At 38.3% G+C, this 20928-nt stretch overlaps 1 protein-coding gene across 1 annotated transcript in view; it reads left to right on the forward strand.

The window, feature by feature from the left end:
* LOC127986182 (probable E3 ubiquitin-protein ligase HERC1) overlaps positions 1-20928 on the forward strand; it is a 55061-nt gene that overhangs the window by 25793 nt on the left and 8340 nt on the right. The window contains exons 26-56 of the mRNA XM_052588435.1: positions 1290-1528; positions 1611-1808; positions 1929-2049; positions 3100-3340; positions 3640-3794; positions 4522-4781; positions 4875-4979; positions 5074-5241; positions 5324-5563; positions 6575-6658; positions 6772-6988; positions 7127-7436; positions 8249-9033; positions 10017-10218; positions 10738-10895; positions 11427-11510; positions 12578-12770; positions 12956-13083; positions 13159-13367; positions 14382-14650; positions 14729-14781; positions 14853-15050; positions 15144-15318; positions 15887-16136; positions 16320-16536; positions 17499-17761; positions 17858-17985; positions 18126-18250; positions 19048-19263; positions 19344-19471; positions 20447-20646. Coding sequence (XP_052444395.1) covers positions 1290-1528; positions 1611-1808; positions 1929-2049; positions 3100-3340; positions 3640-3794; positions 4522-4781; positions 4875-4979; positions 5074-5241; positions 5324-5563; positions 6575-6658; positions 6772-6988; positions 7127-7436; positions 8249-9033; positions 10017-10218; positions 10738-10895; positions 11427-11510; positions 12578-12770; positions 12956-13083; positions 13159-13367; positions 14382-14650; positions 14729-14781; positions 14853-15050; positions 15144-15318; positions 15887-16136; positions 16320-16536; positions 17499-17761; positions 17858-17985; positions 18126-18250; positions 19048-19263; positions 19344-19471; positions 20447-20646 — 6319 coding nt within the window. The remainder of the gene's footprint in view (positions 1-1289; positions 1529-1610; positions 1809-1928; positions 2050-3099; positions 3341-3639; positions 3795-4521; positions 4782-4874; positions 4980-5073; positions 5242-5323; positions 5564-6574; positions 6659-6771; positions 6989-7126; positions 7437-8248; positions 9034-10016; positions 10219-10737; positions 10896-11426; positions 11511-12577; positions 12771-12955; positions 13084-13158; positions 13368-14381; positions 14651-14728; positions 14782-14852; positions 15051-15143; positions 15319-15886; positions 16137-16319; positions 16537-17498; positions 17762-17857; positions 17986-18125; positions 18251-19047; positions 19264-19343; positions 19472-20446; positions 20647-20928) is intronic.

A 20928-nucleotide genomic window follows, 5' to 3' on the forward strand; every position in this document is an offset into this window, starting at 1 on the left:
TCCATGACTGATATCGCCTGACTCATCTATAGTTTCTCATTTCTCATGTGTTTAACCTTGCATATATGATCAAACATGATCTTTAACCATCACATCTTTAATCTTTTAATATTTCATGTCAGATATTTAACATCTGATCTTTCACATGTCTGATATCAACTGTCTGATCTCTTGTTTCTAATATTTATTGTCATCTCACATCTCATTTAACATAACTGATGTCTTAGATATCTGATTTCATATGTAAGATGTGTCTGATCTCACATATCTTACATCTTTAATATCTGATCTCAGACATAGTGGGTATTTTGCAACTTTTATTCGTTTTTTTACCTGTCTGATCTCACAGTTCAGTTATTTGATTAAACTTTTTACCATGTCTTTTATCAATGGTCTGATTTTCTGGTCTTGCATGTCTGATCTCACATAACTTCCCACATATTAATCTTACATGTATGCATTCTCAAATCTGATTTCAAATGGCATACATATCAGATCTCACACATATTGGAAATTTTTGAACTTTTATCCTATTACCAATCTGATCTCGCATGTCAGATCTTTGATCTCTCATTTCTGATTTCTCACATCTTGCATGTCTGATTTCACATATATCAAAAAATGTATCTCTTACGTTGCACCTGTCTGATCTCACATATCTGATCTATCTCATGTCTGATCTCACAACTGCTTGATTTCTTGCCTGTCTAATCTCATTTCTTCCCTCATGTCTAATCTAATTTCTGTAGTCTTATGTCACACATCTGAACCCTCACATCTAATTTTGATCTTGCATGTCTGATAACTTGCATTGCATTTTTTCCTCTCTCTTCTTTCACATAAACTATAATACCATATTTTTCGGACTATAAGTCGCACCTGAGTATAAGTCGCATCAGTCCAAAAATACGTCATAATGAGGAAAAAAACATATATAAGTCGCACTGCACTATAAGTCGCATTTATTTAGAACCAAGAGAAAACATTACCATCTTCAGCCGCGAGAGGGCGCTCTATGTCTTCAGTGTAGACTACAGGAGCACTGAGCAGCATAGAGCGCCCTCTCGTGGCTGGAGACGGTAATGTTTTCTATTGGTTCAAGTCTCTTAGTTCATTTCTCTTGGTTCATGTCAAATTAATTTTGATAAATAAGTCGCACCTGACTATAAGTCGCAGGACCAGCCAAACTATGAAAAAAAAGTGCGACTTATAGTCCGGAAAATACGGTAATCAGTTTTAGTTTGTTTAAATATCACACCTCTGAGCTTATCAGCCTTGTTTCTTGCAAGGCCTTCCACTCTGTTCTTTGGGCATCATGAAAGATGCCTGGGAGCGACTGCGACAGTGCATCAGTCCCACTACTGTGCTGTGCCCGGCCGGAGGTGGCACACCCATCCTGGGCCAGGTCTTCCATTTCCTGTGTAGGAGCATCCTTCGAACCTCTTCTCTGGTGGACAAAGATGGAGGTGCACATGTGGATCCCAAAGCCATCACCATAGCCATGGCACAGCAACACCAAAGAGCTCAGGTGGCAAATCCATTTCAGGTCCATTTTATTTTCAATAACTAGATGTAGAGACATCACAGTTGTTTTCATACCCTCCATCCAGGTTCGTTTGGAGGCCTTGTGCCAGATTTCCTCCTTCCTGTCAGAGATGGAGGAAAAGAGCGTCAGCTCTCTGGCGCCTCCTCGTTTTCCAGGCCTCTTGCAGTCAGTGCAGCTGCAGTTCCTCTCTGGCTGCTTTGGTCTGGGAGACCCGATCACGGGCAGTCTAGCGGCACCTAACAACAAGATTCACCATTACACCGTAAGACACACTGATAATGACATGCATGAATTTTTTTTTTCTTGACTTGAACATCTCCCTTTTAGATTAGGCCTATATTCTCATTGAAGTATGATGTTTGAAATTTTGTTTTGTGTTTAGGCCGGGACACAGTCGGCTCCTGTCAGTGTTCAGAGGGAGTTACAGTCTGCAGCTCACACGCTGTACCAGCAACTGGTGCGTGTGCTCCGACAGAAAGTGGTGCTAGAGAGAGAACAGGCTGGTGGGTAATGCTTTTTACTCGAGCATGTAGCATTTGTAGCTTTTTATGTAAATGCATTTAATTCAAATAATGAAAATGGTACTGATATTTACATCTAACTAAATATTTTACAACTGAAATGTTCGACTAATATAATTTGACTTTATTTTTATTTCTTATTTTATTTTTATTAACGAGCAGCTATAAATAACGTTAAAATGATAGTTAACCCAAAAATGAAAATTATGTCATTAATAACTCACCCTCATGTCGTTCCAAACCGTAAGACCTCAGTATATCTTCAGAACACAGTTTAAGATATTTAAGATTTAGTCCGAGAGCTTTCTGTCCCTCCATTGTAAATCTATGTATGGTATACTGTCCATGTCCAGAAAGGTAAGAAAAACATCATCAAAGTAGTCCATGTGACATCAGAGGGTCAGTCAGAATTTGTTGAAGCATCGAAAATACATTTTGGTCCAAAAATAGCAAAAACTACGACTTTATTCAGCATTGTCTTCTCTTCCGTGTCTGTTGTGAGAGAGAGATCAAAACAAAGCAGTTTAGTGATATCCAGTTCGCGAACGAATCATTCGATGTATCCGGATCTTTTTGAACCAGTTCACCAAATCGAACTGAATCATTTGAAAAAGTTTGCGTCTCCAATACGCATTAATCCACAAATAACTTAAGCTGTTAACTTTTTTAATGTGGCTGATACTCCCTCTGAGTTCAAACAAACCAATATCCCGGAGTAATGCATGCACTCAAACAGTACACTGACTGAACTGATGTGAAGAGAGAACTGAAGAAGAACACCGAGCCGAGCCAGAGTATCAATATTGATGTTTATTTTATTTTTACATTTTATTTGTATTTTTCATTGAAAATAATTATTTGTATTTTTCGTAATATTATCATTACCCAGTAATTTAAATAGACATTAGTTTGTGATATTGCTTTGTGGTTAAAATTTAGTTTGACTATTTTATAGTTTGGCATAGTCTAAGTACTCTAATAATACGGCAGTTTAATTAAGTAGTGATTTAACATAGATTTGTCTCATTTCAGCCTCTTATCAGCACCTGCTGTTAGCTACAGTCTTCGCTCTGAACTTCCACTATCAGCCGGTGGATCTGGTGGTGATTATTAAATGTGGCGTCCTGGAGATCTTGTCCACTCTGACTGATAACACCTGTGTGCTGGTGAACCAGCGCTGGCTGGCCGCCTCCATGTCCGGTCACATGCAGCTCGGTGGGGCGGTGAAGCTGGCCGCTGCCAGACTCCTGCAGATATTTGCCATAGCGGCCAGGTGAGATTATAAAATTGATAATTAAATACAGAATGGGAGAACGCCTCTTGTGATATGCTCTCAAATCCTCACATTTCGAAAACTGATGCCTTAGATAATTATGTTCAAATCAGTATTCTTGCTACATCATAATATCACTTTAATGTAACAGTTTTGCATGGTAAAGAAACTCCAAAACATAATTTCATATGGATGTTTTGGTATGAACAAACATCCTGACTGTCAATAAGAGCAACAGTACCTGGCTGCAGACAATCTAGGTTGTACAGCTGCAGTTAAATGAAACCGTGTTTCTCCAGTTCCTGTGAAGAGGCCTTGCCATTGGAAGTGTCCCAGGCTCTCATGGATGTAATGAGCGAGCAGCTGCAGGGATTGTTACACGCAGTCCAGCAGCAGGAGGTGCTAGAGAGGGATTCCACAGAGCACATCCATGAAGAACCTTCCAAACAAGAAAGTCAGTCATTTCAACACAAGATTCAGTGTTTTTATAAACATTCTATATAACACAAGTCATAAACATTACATTTAATCTTATTGTTTTGTCATTGCATATTGACATTTTTTTTGTACAATTTTTTTTTTTTTTTTACTAATTACTTTAATTTTATATGATTTATTATTTATTTATCATGCTTAATAATGAGTAGGTAAAATACAAAAAAATAAAATAAATTATATTAGCTTTATTTCTAATGAACTATTTCTTAATTTACATTTAATTGTGATAATAATGATAAATTATAATATATAATAATATATAATATATGTAAAATATTATATTATATATTATAATATATATGTGCTGTCAAACGATTAGTGCTATTTTGAAAATATTTAAATGTATTTACATTTGTATATTTATATACATGTATTTACAGTAATATATAAACATTGCCTATTTTTCTTAAACATATACACGTGCATATATATATATATATATATATATATATATATATATATATATATATATATATATACATAAAAATATACACGATACACCTATTATGTGAACAAAAACTTTTATTTTGGATGTGATTTAATCGCAGTTAATTGTTTGACAGCACTATATATATATATATATATATATATATATATATATATATATATATATATATATATATATATATATATACACACATACAGTTTCTAACTATTATATATATATTTTTGTTTTATTTTAGGTGGAGACGTAGTTCGTAGCAGCAGGGTTGTGGAGTCCCAGCTCGCTGACTTTCTAGTCTTCCTAAGACGCATTTTGTCTTTAAGGGTTGCCAAAAGAGTCTCTGCGTTTGTCAAGTGGATTGATCCACTGATGACAATAATCTCGTACAAATGCAACTCTGAAAACCCGCGCTTTCACAACCTGCGGACGAAGCTGCTGGCCTTCCATATTCTGGAAGCTCTTCTCCCTGCCTGTTCAGACCCTGTTGTCATGAAACAGGTGAGAAAATAAGTGGTTTAATCAATGCTGGGCACCTGACACTAAATTATTGCTGGACTAAATCTGAGTTTACCATTTCATTTTTGTTTTCAGATTGTTGATCAGTTATTTAGCCTTTTGTCCACATACATGTGGGAGGAACCTTTGGCCCTGAGGAAAAACGTAGAAAAAGAGAGAACTTCGGAGAACTCTGATAGGGTATTTAAACACGTCTTTTTCTGTTTGTTGTACAAATTTTACCCAATCGTATTTGTGTCCATGCATTTTAGATTTTGTCTTACTTGTCCCCCAGGACAGCGGAAGTGAAGATGAATGTATTCCTATTGGTGATTTCTCTTTCGACCCTCATAAACTGATCTGTTGTTCTCTGGAGAGCGGGAATGTACTCTCGCATGGCTCTGGGGGGAAGGGGTATGGTTTGGCCACCACTGCTATCACATCTGGATGCTTCATCTGGAAGGTAACAATACAAAATACAGTCACTGATGTCCCTTGTCTTTTACAGGCTCTGCTTTCTAATGTTTTTTGTCTCCATCTCTTAGTTTTATATCACTAAGGAGAACAGGGGAAATGAAGGGACATGTATCGGAGTGTCCCGATGGCCCATCCGGGACTACAACCATCGCACCACCACAGACATGTGGCTGTACCGGGCCTACAGCGGAAGCCTGTATCACGGAGGAGAGCTGGGCCGAGCTCTGCCCTCCTTCACCCAGGGCGACACCATCACCTGCATCCTAGACATGGAGGCCAGAACCATCTCTTTCGCCAAAAACAACAGGGTCAGTGTGCTTATGACCTTAGTTTGAATGCTTTTCCTGTTACACCCACCGATTTTAATTTGGTTCTGTGAATGATTATTTGTTTTAGTTTTTTCGGCAAAGTGATTACTGTTTTCGACTGACACATTTATTGCAACAAATTCATAGTTTAAATCTGTGATTGGTCTATTTAAAAATTCCTATAATTGTATTTTATAGACAAAGATACAATAAAAAAATAATGAAATCCACGTGACTGCAATGTATTTGTAGTTTTTTTTTTTTTTTTTTCAATATCAAAATGAAAATATTATATGAATCCCAAATCAACTTTGTCTATGAAATATAGTTGCAGGGATATAGTACAATTTTAAATGGACAAATCACAGATTTAATCTATGTGATTTTTTAATTGTTATTATTAATGTGAAATGTGGTTGTTTTTTTTTATGTGTGTATTGTTTATTTATTTTTTTAACAAGCTAATTTTAATAATACTAATTTAAAATACAATAATATATGGATTATAATTACTGTCAAAAAATATTGCTTGATTTATAAGCTAGTAGAACATTTAAAGTTGGAATGAAATCAAAATTAAGAGTATGATAGATTTAATAGTATTTTTAATAAATGTGTGCAGTGCTTCTGTGTGCATAATTTTGAAGGAAAAAGGTTTGTAAAAACTTGTATTTTTTATTCATCAGTGGCATTGGTTGGTTAAGTTAATTCTAAAAAAATGAGTACTTTTAAAACTTCAATAAAATCCAAACAACTTACATTAAGTCCTGTATTACATTATTTCTTGCTGAATATTCTGTATAAATTATAATTACGAAGTTATGCACAATGCGACAATATGAAATACAATGCAAACAAAATTTTTGAAATACAATAGCTTAAATTCAAGCTCCATTCACATGGAAAATAATTTTCAAAACTAAAATAATAATGCAAAAACAGTCATGAACCCTAAATGGAAATATACGGGTTAAGCTGAAAAATGAGGTGTTAAAGTTGTTTTTTGTGTAGGAGTCCAAGCTAGCGTTTGAAGGAGTGGATGCCACAGAGCTCTACCCCTGTGTTCTTTTCTACAGCAGCAACCCAGGAGAAAAGGTCAGCCTCTTAAACCTCTACACCACTTTTGTTGGTTACATTTTTACATTATAATTCTATAGTATATTCTTATTCAACTTTTAAAACCCTCCTGTTCTTCGACTGGCCTGTAGGTGGCACTATGTGACCTGCAGATGCGTGGCATGCCCAGCGATCTTCTGCCAGGAGAGCCCTTGTGTAGCCCGAGGGCCACGGTTCTGCTGGAGTCCACCATTCAGCTGCTGAGACGACTGTATGTGAACGATGACTGGGTTCTACATATCAACCAGCACATGCTGAACAAACTACAGCTCATCAACCCTGTCACGAGAGAGGGACAAGGCAAGATAGGTCGGTTAACTTAACGGTCTGTTAAAACCGTATATAATATAGAATTTGTCCCATTGAGTACTTTTTAGAAAAAGCTTTTTGTAAGGGGTTACTATGCCAGTTGTGATTCAAGGGTTAATATATTTCGTCCTCTGCTAGCAGGTCATGTCAGTAAGGAGTCTGATGAGAAATGTGGGGTGAACAGAGAGCGGGGCTCTGCTTGGGCAGATGTCGGGACGTCGACGGACCACCTCTCTGGCCCAGCGGGGCTCTCTGACGCCCAGCTCAGCGTGTTGTGCACTGAAGTCTGGCCCGTCATGGCCCTGATCGGAGGGGTGGACAGCGGTCTCCGTGCTGGAGGGGCCTGTCTGCACAAACCCAGCGGTCGACCGGCGACTCTGCTCGGGGTCTTGAAAGAGGGAAGCCCCTTGGCTAAGCTTCAGTGGGAGGAGACCGATTTTACTGTGAGGTAAGCACACAAATACATATACACAGTATACAGTATTCTTACAGTCAAATAAATGCAGTAATAAAATTATGACATTTTCTATTATAATTTAATGTAATGTATTATGATTACTATTAATAATCAAGGAGACAAAATAAAAATAGCTACTAAGCAAAAATCTGTAAAATATTGCGAATGATGATACAATTAATCGGTTATTGCTTGTTTTTTTTATTATTAATTCATAATTTTACTTATTTATAATTTAATAATGTTAATTCAATAGTTTCAATGTAATAATAGAAATAAAGGTCAGTAAAAATAATACACAAAATATGCAATAATAGCCATGAATCATTATCACTTTCACATTTGTTTATTACTTTTGTTTTTTCTAAATGACTTAATGTCTGAAACTAAATTAAATTCATTTAAAATTTTGTCATACAATTCTTAGGAAAAATGCTCAGGGGGGAGGGATAGATAGATGATAAAATATACAAAACTTTTTTTTTTTTTTAGTAAAATAGTGTAGTGCTTTGTCTTAACGTTCTCCAGCTCTGTCATTAGTTTCTATGTTCAGATGACACTGTAATTTTTGTATATTATGTATGTTATACCTGTCTTGTTCTTTTTGCCAGTTGCATGCATCTTTTTTCCTTTTCGATTTCTTCACTTCCCTTTTCTTGTATTGTCTTTTTGTCCCCTTCATTTTTTTCTAATCATGGCATCCTTTCCTTTCCACTCTTTTATTTCTGTCTTGCCCCTTCCGTCTCACTCCTCTCCTCCTCTTCATGTTGCTTGTGACCTGCTGTGGTCCCACTAACCCAAAGCTTCCTGAATTCTTGGTCACCCAGCGACACACCTCTCTCCTCCCTGGAGCCGTGTGACGTCCCCCAGCTGGACATGTCCCGCTGCCGTGGCCTCAAGCCATCCGTGTTGTTCGACCTCCTCCTGATGACCGGCATCTTAGAAGAGCAGGAGCCTCCTTCTGGATTAGCCCAAACATCTGGATTGCCACGAAACCGAATCAGCTCTGAGGGCGGCCCACGTAGCGAGCTGGAGAGACGTTTGGATGAGGACATTGTTCGTATTATGATGGACGAAGAGGGAACGAGCTGTCCGGTGGAAGAGGACAGAAATAATGTGGAAGAGAGGAGAGCTGAGAACCAAGATGACACGCTCAGATCCCTCATACAGTCAAACGAGGAGCGTGTTGGCGCCCCCTGTCCACCATTACTTGCACCACAACCCAGAGTGGACTTCTTTGCTTTGGAACTGCGAGCAGTCCGCATTTCCTACCTCCTTTTGGGGGCGCTAAAATCTCTAGCTGTCATTCTGAGCTGCGGGAAGTTCACCGATCTCCTCCTGGTTCCCAGATCAGATGCAGGGGTCAGTGTAAGTAGCCCCGACCCAGCGAGAGCCTCTGCTGGTGCGGAGGAGAACGCCGAGCTGCGCTCTGTGCTGCAGTTTGTGGTGCGGAGCATGGTGAAGTGGGCCGTCAGATCCTGTCCAATCAAACAGGCCATGGCTTTATCAGACCTCGAGAGGGCCCAGATCATCATCTTTAAAGGAGCGCTGAACAGACTGCACGAGGATGGAAGCAAAGAACACAAAGGTCTGGAGCTTTGGCAGCAACATGTGAACAATACAGTTGTTTACAACCTTTACTGTTGAATAATAATAATTCAACTTTTTTACTTAATGATTCAGTAATTAATTAATGTAATTTTATCATTTTAATTCATTTTAATTAGTTATTTATTATACATATTATAATAGCTGTTAATTTAATTATTAATATAATAATTGTATAGTTTTAATCTAATGATTTAATGTGTTATAGTTTTTAATAGGAAAAAGGCAAAAAAAAAATTTTTTATAATTTATTATAAAATTATAAATTATCAATATTACTACTTTTTTAAATTATTTATTTATAAATTAATAAATTTAATTTAATAATTTCAATATGATATTAAAATATAACAAAAAGAAAGGCAAAGGTTGGTAAAATAATAATTCCCAAAATATACAAAAATAATAATCATCATTACCTTCAAATTATTATTATTACTTTAGTTTATTTTTATACACTTAATATAATTTCATAATTTAATAAACAGCATTATACTTAATATAGTTTAATAATTCTTTTAATACAAAAAAGTAATTTCTTCTTCTTCTTCTTATTATTATTATTATTATTATTATTAATAATATTGTATTTCATATAGCTTAGAAAGGCAACCGTCTAGAAAAATAGAAAAATGTATTATTATTACTAATGTTTATTTGTTTTAAATGTATTAATATCATTTACTAACTTTTAATTTTAACCTTTAAAAAACGAAAATCTGACACTAACTCATGATCATTAGTTTATTTTTACATTGCTTAATATATTTAATAGTTTAATTTAGTAACTTTAATATAATAATTTTATAGTAGTAGCATTTAAAGTATCTTAGAAAGGAAAAAAAACATATAATAATAGCTACTTCTACTACTAATAATAATATTTGCATCGACTTTTAATGTAATATTTGTTTGTTTTTTTGTATATGAATTAATTTGACTCTGTCGTGTCTGTGTACACAGATTCAGGAGGTCACTCGTCCTCTCAACCCGTGTCCAAATCCTCCAGTTCAGTCTCGCTTTACAGCAACGGCTCTGAAGGCACCGCCATCTTCGGCCAATCAGCTTCACCCTCCACCAATGACCTCACATCCTCGCTCCTCACCGCCCTGCAGGCTGATGGCCTGGAGAACTTTAACCCTTTTCTTCCCATCAGCCTGCTACAGTGAGTTTCTCTTTCATCCAAGCCCAATTATTAATATTTAAAGAGTGTATTATAAAAGAGTCTATCAATCAGTGAAGTAATTATAAAGTACAATGGAGTAATGCCATTGTGTTATAACATCTGAGGAGTCATTTATCTGGCAAGTAATATGTGTACAGTTTTTAATAACTGTAATAGTCAATGTCAATTTGAAAGAAAGGGACCTGAGACAAGGGTCTCACACACACACACACACACACACGGTAAACTCTCTGACATGCCTGGATATTTTCACTCCAGATCGGCATCAACTGAGACACACACTCACACCCAGGTTACTGAGAGTGTGGGTGAGAATACAGGTGAGTGTGTGTGTTATAAACTCATAAACACATGCTCCTCTTAACCTCAGGCGTCTGAGCATGGCCTAATGACACGAGGGTGATTAACACACACTCAAGCTGAAGGTTCGCTCTAGAACAGGTGCTAGCGGTTCTCTTGTGTCTGTGTGTGCATGTGTGTGTGGCTGGCCTCCTCTAGGCGGATGGTGCTGGCACGGTTTCCCACATTGGCAGGTCTCGTCCACAGTCCGGTTCTGCCCCCCGGGCTCAGCCTGACGAGCTCGGCCTCCTGTGAGGGCTTCACTGAGCAGCAGACCAGCTTCCTGGAGCCCTGCGGTCAGACCAGGACCCCCGTGGGTAAGACGTCCAGACAGACTCTAGAATACAAGATGTTTTATAAACCCGATGTTAAGGTCAGTTTATGTAGCATCAGGTGGGAGCACTTGAGAAATGTAACTCCTTAACTTAACCATGACACCTGTGCATGTTTTACACTTGAGTCTTGCTTTGGAAGGCTTTTTGGGTTTGTTGCATACTGTACTCACTGATTGCAAAAATGTTTTTGGCTTTTTTGTGCATCTTTACACCCTGTTGAATGGCACCTTGAATCTCACAACGAATTTCCAAGTTTATTTTATAAAAAATATTTTTTATACACTGGGGTCCAAAACTTGAACACTTGTGGAAAAAAATATTGCTATTGATAATTTTATTATCAGATGTCAATCTGTGTGGAAGACTGACATCTGTGAAAAAATACAGATAATAAACTTTATTAGATTAAATAAATTATTTAAAAACGTTATATTCACCTGACTGACTGCATCAGTCAGCCCAGTCAATATACATTCTGACGCATCACTGAATATTTAAATTTCTGTCCTTCAGAACAGCCCCAAATGTTTGTCCCAGTGCGCTTGCTTGAGATGGGCTTCTCAATGAGACACATCTACAGGGCCATGGAGGCAGCAGGTACCAGCCAGACTCATTCTTACCTGCTAAAGGGGACAATCATGTTACAATGCTTTATGGAATTTTATTAAAGATTAAGAAACCAATGATGGCTAAAAAGAGCTGGATAATTCTGTTGAGTTTTGTACTTTTAATTATTGTATTTATTTCTTTTGTCTCTAATGATGCTGTTATTACAGTAGATACACTCATTACACTTCCCTGTGAGATCCTGCTTCAATTCACCCCTCACTGTTTTCCCCAATAAAACACTCCGATGAATCATGGGAAATATTAGAGGAGCGTGCATGAAGTCTCGTTTTCTGTTATGAATGCTCAGTTCACCGTTCAACACAGTTCAGCTTATTTATATAAATATTTTGTATGTATTTGAAATAATCATTGCATTGCATACTTACATTTTCTTAAACATTATAGATATACAAAAATACAATTGTAATGTTTTTTTTTTTTTTTTTTGTATATTTAACTTTTAAAAAAAGCCAATTATTATTATTATTATTTTATCTATCAGTACTGAATCCAGAATTATTTTTTTCCCCTCAGACTCCTGAGTTTACAAAATGCAATTTGTTGGGTTTTTTTTGTCTCTGTTTTTTTTTTTTTTTTTTTTTTTTTTTGCAATTGAGCTTATATCCAACAATTTTTACAAAAATATTATTATTTTATTTCGGAGCTATATCATTAAATTTAGCAATTCTGAAATTGTCCTGGAATAAACTAATTTAAAAAAAAGACAGAATTGTAAGATACTAAGATATATAAATATAACCGTGAGAAAAAAAGTCTGAAATGTGAGATAAAAAATGTTTTTTTTTTTTAATCTCATGGCAGAAACAATCTTCCATAGATATATAGTTTAATCAGTTCTGTATTAAAGTTTCCTTCAATATCTAGTCCAACAAGTCTGCTTCCATAGAAAAACTAAAGTAATCCAGACAGTCACTTTATATACAAGTTTCAAGCATTTTTCATACACTTCGGACCAAAAGGATTTTAAGATCACAAGAAACTTTAATTCAGTCAGGTGTGTATTAACGGTGTTTTCCCTGACCTCCCTCTCTCAGGGGTCACTGGAGAGATGGACTCACGCACCATCGAGGTGCTGGCCAGCTGGATGCTGGAACATCCCATCACAGGAGAGGGCTCATCTGTAGGGGGCGCCACTGATACGTCCTCATCTGAAGGGCCAGAGACGGTCCAGTGCCCTGAGTCTCCAGCTCCTCTCACCCTACAGGAGAGCAGAGAACCCTGCGAGAGGTGAATTCATCATGCATACACGATGCTTTTTTGAGTGTTTTGAGTCCTAACCAACCAATTTCATGTTTGCAAGATCACAATGATCTACAAAATTTCCTAAAAACTCATATACAAGAGAGCACACTGCAAGGAGAATTGTATCCCAGAGTGGTCTCATTTCCATTTATCCTTTGTGTGTTTTCCAGTCTGTTGGCAGGTTTGGACTTGGTGGAGAGAGAGAACTTCTTAGATGTTCACCTCACCAGGAACAGACCCCCACCTGCACGGAGGCAGCGGTCCGGAGTAACTCAGAGAACATCTTTCAGGAGAGCCGGTCAGAATCACACACAGTATGGTTTCTTATTAATTCAGCAAGGATGAGTTTGCTCACCTTACTGGCTGGTTTCAGACTCCCCGTCGCCCAGTCCTGTCCCACCGCTGTACGCACAGGACGTGGGAGTGGCAGAGTGGCCAGAGCGGGCCGAAACGCACCCGTTTGCTGCTGAAGACGACTCCGAGCTGGGCTACATGGATGATCCGTACCAGGAAGAGCCGTATGAGGAGCTGCTCACCCCAGAGTTCATCACCTCTGAGAGGGACACGCTGTGGATGGTAGAGGTACTGGAGACGCTATCTGTCTATTGTTTTATCTGTTGTTTTTTTCTGTCTATTTTTTTAATCCACCATTCTATCGCCCTATAATTTTATGTATCTATCTATTGGTCTCTCTGTCTGCATGTCGTTCTGTCTGCCTTTTGTTCTGTTGTTGTATCTACCATTCTGTCATTCCCTCTGTTTATCATTCTGTTGTCATTGTTCTTTAATTCGTGCTGTTTTTCTCTCATTCTGTCATTCATTCTATTTTTCTATTGTTCTATCATTTGTTCTACATTTTAGTTTTCTTTCATACATTCTATTCCTTAATCATTCTGTCGTTTTGTCATTCTCAATTTTTTCTTTTTGTCATTCTTTCTAGATTTCCATCGTTCTGCCACTTGTTCTTTTTTTCTCTCATTCTTTCATGTGTTCTATTTTTCTATTGTTCTCTCGTTACTTGTATTTTCCTATTGTTCTATTTTGTTCTTTTGTTCTTTAATTCTTTATTTCTATTGTTCTGTCATTTGTTTTCTATTTTTTATCGTTCTGTCATTTCTGTTTTCATCTCGTTCTCTATGTTCTATTTTTCTCTCATTCTTTCATTCCATTTTTCCATTGTTTTCATTAATTCTGTATTTCAATCATTCTGTCACTCATTGTACTTTTCTTTCATTCTATCATGTTTTTTTACGTTTTTAATGATCTTTTATTCATAGATCTTTTTATTCCTTTTTTTCTGTAATTCTCTCATTAGTTGTATTTTTCTTTCATTCTGTCATTCTTTTTTTTCTTCTTTTCTTCTTTCATTCGCTCTATTTTTCTCTCGTTCTTCCATACGTTCTATTTCTCTCTCACTTTGTCATTCAGTCTTTCTGTCTATTGTGTGAGTCATATTATCGTCGCCTATCGTTTAGTATTTGTTTTCTCATTTATTCTCTCATTCTGTCTGAATACTGTTGTTTGTTTCATCATTCTGGCTGTTTTGCTTTTCATATTATTTGTCGGTTTATGAGTGTATTTTCATTGCTGTCTCAGGGAAGAGATGAGCCCCCGGATCCTCATGAGATGGTGGAGTGTGAGCTGTGTAACACACTCACCCTGCAGTTCAACAACCACATGAAGCGTCACCACCCGGGCTGCGGTCAGAGCGCCGGTCGCCGTGGTTACCGCAGCAACGGAGCCTACGTGGACGGCTGGTTCGGAGGGGAATGCGGATCAGGCAGCCCGTACTACCTCCTGTGCACTGCATGCAGGGAAAAGTACCTAGCCTCAAACCTGGGGGTTATGAGCTCCAAACAGGACAGGTGAAGATGAAGAAACGGTCAACATGCTGTAGCCTTTGACTTCTTTGCTATATAACAACCCAGATGTTGTTTTTCCAGCGCAAGAGGTTTGGCGTCTGATCTGATTGGTCAGTTAGATGGTACATCAGAAGGTATTTGTGCAGAACCAGCACTATCCATTTTAATAAATGAATGTGTAATGATTTGAATGTCTCTGTATTAGATGAATGGGATCTAGGTAACCAGGAAGACTCGGATTCAGACAGGCTTACAGGTTTGGAGGACTTTGGGATTCTTCTGAGGCCTTTGGGTCTGAGTGAGAAGAAGCCCGTGCCCAACCCAATCCCCTTCACTGAACACGACCCGCTCGGAGCCCTTGTTAGTGGTTCGGTCAGCGGCGCCAACAACCTGCTCTACAAAGGTAATGGTCTTCTTTTGTTTCATGTTTCCTATAAGAGCTTTCCAAAAAATCGGAGTGAATTGCAGCAGGTTGTGGTTTTATTTTTGTGTGTAGGTGTTGTCAGCACCGAGCTGAAGAGCTCCTCGGTTCCTCTGAGTCTCGGGGAGCAGGCAGCATCCCTGCGGGAGCCCCAGGAGAGACTGTTGGCTCTGAGGAGAGTCACCTCCACCGCTCAGATCCTGCTGGCCTACAGTATAGTGATAAGAGCGCTCTCACAGACGTCCACCAGGTAACAACCACTCACACCGGACTTCCCTCATCGAGTCTGACATATCATACTGTGATGGATCCATCAATGTCTGACTGACCTGCACAGAATCGAAGCCTTGCAGGACTCCATTATTCACCCATCAGCATCACCCTCATTAGTCACACGTGTTACCCTTTCCTTGGCCATTTCATTATATTTGACTAATTTGTTTATTCTTTTAACACATTTTACTTTATTTAAAACCATTTAGCAAAATCCTTACAGATTTTCCTTGCCTTGCCAGAAAATTAACTCCTTCACACAAATCCAGTATTATATATGTATATAATACATATATAATATTGACTGATTTATGCATATGTTTATTTTATTTATTATTTATAAAAAAAAATTGTCCTCGTAATCTTAAAATCAAATGAATTTTTGTGTATATGGTGCACTTCTCCAGTCATGTAGCCAGTTTTAACCCCGACCCTTTTTTTATAACCCACTGCAATCCCTTAATTTTGTATTATTATTCTTTTTTTTGATAATCCATATCGATGTACAAATATACACACTGTGTGTCTGTCACCGTGTGTTTCAGTTGTTCAGTGTGTAATCAGTCCAGTGGTCTGGAGGCTCTGGGTCTGGCTGACATCCGTATCCTGGTGCGGCTGATGTGTCTGGCAGCGGGGGGGCGTGTCCACACAGGCGTGGGCCAGCAGGGAATCGGGCGTGGCTCTGTGAATGATCGCACAGGCTCCGCCTTCCTATCTTTCCTCAGCTCTGCTATCGGCAGTTTAGTGTCTCACAGTCCTGCTGCCTACAGAGAGTTAGTGGACATCTGCACTCAGGTAAACTCTCTCTCTCTCTCTCTCTGTCTCCCCTCCCTCCCAACCGTCTTTCTTGTCTCCTCTACTAATGTTTCTCACCTCATTATCCTTGCTATGCTCTTCATCATTCTCTCCCTTCAGCTCATTTAATCATCCTGTCTGCCGTGTAATCATGCTGTCTCACCTGCATGTCCTTCCTCTCAGGATCTCATGGCAGCAGCTACAGGGATGAACATTAGCGCTATCACCGATCCGCAGCAGAGGATGAGGCAAAGCTCCGCCCTCAAGGGGGCGCCACAGGAGCTGAGAGAACTGACCCCGCCCACCTTCCTGGTCACACAGAGTCTGGTGTCCCTCCTGACGGAGAAAGGCGTTCGATACCGTTATAATGTGCAAAGAAGCGATTCCACTGAATCAAAGGGTAAAGAATTTCTCAAAATGGTACACATTTTAAATGTTTTAGTTTAATTTAGACCAGCGATTTCCGAACTTTGTCATCCAAACCCCTTAGACCTGAAATATTTTAAGTGATTTTTTTTTTGTAATTTTTTTATTTATTATTATTATTATAATTGTTTTTATAATAGCTAATGATCACATGACATAACATATAATACTTGTCATATTTATAAATGTAATACTTATAAATATTACATTTTAAATATTAAAATATGAAATATTAATAAATAATATTAATACTAATAATTCGTTTTAATAATTAAGTGTTTACATTTTATTATTACATTTACAATTGTTTTTTTTTTTCTTTATAAGCTTTTTATAAATCCAACTGTCATGGAAATCCTGGAAGCAACAGGATATTTTTATTTATTTGCAAGATTCTAAAAATAAATAAAATATTGATATTTTATGTCTCTATCATAGAAAACCTGTAAGTTTCAGGATATTTTTAATTGTTTTCATTTTTATTGTTTCATTCTTTATTAGTTTTTATTAACTTTTAATAAATCTCACTGTCATGAGGTACAAGTAATTTTTTTTATTTGGTTTGTTTAAACTGTTTATTGAAGTATCAGAAAATTTTACACTGCGATTACCAGGTCTGGAAATCATGAAAAGGAAATGTCTATAATGAATCAAATTTATTTCTTATCTTATATCTTCTCTTACCTTTTCTTCTCTTAGCTTATCTCTAAAATATGTCATTGGTTAGAACAAATAAATAAATTAATTAATAACCAGTAATCATGATAGGCTGGAAAACTTACAGTATGGAAAAGTTATGGACAGTGGTCAAGGGTTTTGGGGACCCTGCTGATTTTAATTCTAGTGACTCACTTAGGTATCCATATATCATTTTTAAATGGTAGTTAATGATCTGGAACTAACTTATCCTAATTAACTCCGCACGTGATTGGACAGAAGGCGGAAGCCCTCCACCCTCAGGTCCCCCTCACTCTCAAGCGGGAGTGCGGGTCGGGCCGCTGGAGCTGGCTAATGCGCTCGCTGCCTGTGCCCTGTCGGCCAGGCTGACCAGCAGACACCGACAGTGGGCGGCACAACAGCTGGTCCAGGCCTTGGCGGTCTCTGAGAAAGACAACCCTGTCAGACCCCAGACATACAGCGACATGGCTGGAGATCTGCGCAAGTGTCCCATCAAGAAGCTGGAAGGACATCTGAACAGGGTAAAGAGGATGTAGATGCAATGTCTTGCAAGCCTCCTTCTCTCTCTCTCTCTCTCTATGTCTTGGCTTGTTCCTGATTGGCTGCTGTGTTTGTAGGTGAGCAGCTGCAGCTGGAATTCAGAACAAGGTCTGTTGGCCACCGGCTCACAGGACGGAACTGTTCGACTGTGGGCCGTAACGCCGAACACAGCAGAACTGCAGCACACACACACCTGCAGCGTCAGGTGAGACTCCCTGCCTTTTTCTCTTTGATTAGGAAAGAGAGAAATTCCAGATGCTTCCTAGGTCCGTCGGGAAATAATTTTTCTGTTGAATGAGACACTTTGGACGCTGACAGATGTGTGTTTGTGTGTGGTCTCTGCAGTGAGGATGCTCAGAGCTCAGATGGTTCAATGGGATCTCATCTGCTGTCCGCCGTATCGTGGAGCGCAGGGGGAACTCTACTGGCCGCCTTCCAGAACAAACTCATCAACATCTGGACTGTCAATGGTCAGACCAGCATCCTGCTGCCACACACAGCACCAAATCTTCTATGTAATCGAATGGGCATACAGTAATTTATAACTGATTGTAAGCGCAAGTAAACGTAAAGACAATATGACTGCAAAATTATCTCTATTTACTTATTAAGGGCCGTTTCATAGTCAACGCATCTGTACGCATACGAGGCTACTCATCGTTACACTTCGGCCGCCATTATGCGTCGGTGCGTAGCCAAATGTGTCGTCCTAGTTTTTGATACGCGACGCGCCGATTCACGCAATACTATGCATTGTCAGTGGGGGCGACATTGCAAGTATTGTACATTAATTCAAGTACATTGTGTTTACAGAAGAAGAAGGTTTGAATACAATGGCGGGCGAAGAGGAAAAATTATGCAAACTTATACGTATTCATCCACATTTATACGATAGTTCATCAGCAACAGAATACACTCCTCTTCAGTTGCCATTGTGATCTGAATATCACGCGACCCGACTCTACTAATATCACCCGACTCTACTACCCCCTGTTGCGTGAGCGGTGTATTGCATACACGCATCACCCGTGACGCTTGCGTTCACTGTTTAGACTATGAAAGGGAGCGCGTCGCTCGCTCGCGTTGCTTGCTTGCGTTTCTCGCGTTGACTATGAAACGGCCCTAATTGTTTCTGGACTTATTGTGCGCAATACATCAGTGCATGTTATTCTGAAGAATTTTTTTTTTACCATAATCTTGCATCAAAAAACTTTATTTGCTTCTGGTTGTGTTATAGAAGCACCTTTTAAGACTTTCTTTCCTGTAGGTACTCAGGCACACATCGAGGCTCAGTCCTCCTGGGTCACTGCACTCTCGTGGGTTCAGACCTCCACTCCGTTCCTCAGTCCTGAAGCCTGCAGCCAGGTCAGCGCTCCTGAGAGTCTGCTGGTGGGCCGGCTGGATGGCTCCCTCTGCTGGCTGGAGGTCACAGACGACTTGAGGGTGGAGCGAACAGAGCTCACTCACTGCTACAGGAAAGAAGGTTAGTCCTTAAATGTGCTGAAGATGTTTTAATGTGTGTTCTTGAATTCAGTGGTGAATGACTGTCGCTGTGTTTTTCAGCACCTCAGTGTCTGGCCTGGTACAGTGTTGAAAAACCCTTTGCCGTGGGCTACCCCGATGGCAAAATTCTACTAGCAACAGCTGAGAGCTACGAAATCGAGCCGCCTGTTCTGCTAACAGCATTTCCTGTGAGTATGGAGTCCTCAAAACAAAGACAAACACTTCATTCGCCAATAATGATGGTCTGGTTAGTGAATAAAATCATTTATGTGGACTAATTGAAATTGTTTGTTTGGAAGATAGGAATAGGGATAGGAATCATAAGCAACACTATATTTTATTTTCTTAATCAAAATTGGCATAAAATATAATAAGTAAATTAATATAATTTAATAAGTGATGGTGATGAACAGTAATATTCATTATATTATTATCAAAAAAATAAATATATATATATATATATATATATTTACTTTTTAAATATTACTAATAATATTAATATTGATAATAATTATATATTTTAATTATTATATAATGCTTTTATTCAGCAAAGGTGCATTAAATTGATCAAAAGTTATGGTAAATACATTTATAATGTTATGAAAGATTTGCATTTCAGATAAATCTATTGTTACATAAATAATTATTTGCTAAAATATTAAGCAACTCAGCTCTTTTCAGCAGTTGTTATAATAATAATAATTAATATGTTTCTTTATCTCAAATTCAGCATATTAAAATGATTTCTGAAGGATCATGTGACACTAAAAGTAAAAACTGGAGTAATGATGCTGAAAATTCAGCTTTGATCACAGAAATAAATTACATTTAAAATATATTCAAATAGAAAAAAGTTATTTTAAATCTCAGTCGTGTTTCTACTGTACCTTTGTCTTGATAAAAATAAGAGAATTCCTTCAAAAACATACAAAATCTTGCCACCCATAAACTTTTCATTACAAAATACATTTGTTTTCATTCGATGAAATGCAACATGGAGACTTTGGGGAAACTTTTCAATGATGACCTGAACAAACCAAATGAACTGAATTAGTGAAATGAATTTGGTTTCTTCACACATTTCAGACAGATTGAAACTGAACACATACTTTGACGCAAATGAACCCATATGTTTTGAGATTGACATGCTTTTATGTTGACAGGAGAGTGTGAGTGCGCTCCGGTGGGACCCTACCGGTCATCTGCTGCTGTCTGTGGGCCGCTCTGAGGTGGTGAAGATCTGGGGTCGTGCCAGCGGTGCGTGGGTCACCCTCCACTCTCTGTTCCACATGGGCACAGTCAACACGGCCGAATGGTGCCCTCTGCCCGGCAGAGGACCGGAGCCTCGTCTTATGATGGCAGTGTGAGTGTGCCATATGCTTAATAGTCATTACAGCGATTTTCAGAGCCATATTCACTCATTTCATGTAGAAATCCTAAAATGGCATTGAAATGGAAATAGAAACCAGTGTTATTTTATAGTATCATTGAGATGCTATTACAGTTTTTGTAATTTTGTTCAGTCCCTCCAGAAAAACGCGATTATGTGATCGCGTGATTTAATGCATAATCAGCCAAGGGCTGCATATTTATGCGGGGGTCACATTTTTTCAAATTCGCCGCACTTTCGCCACATAAATTGCCG

Source organism: Carassius gibelio, chromosome B21 (assembly GCF_023724105.1).
Source record: "Carassius gibelio isolate Cgi1373 ecotype wild population from Czech Republic chromosome B21, carGib1.2-hapl.c, whole genome shotgun sequence".
NCBI lineage: Eukaryota > Metazoa > Chordata > Actinopteri > Cypriniformes > Cyprinidae > Carassius > Carassius gibelio.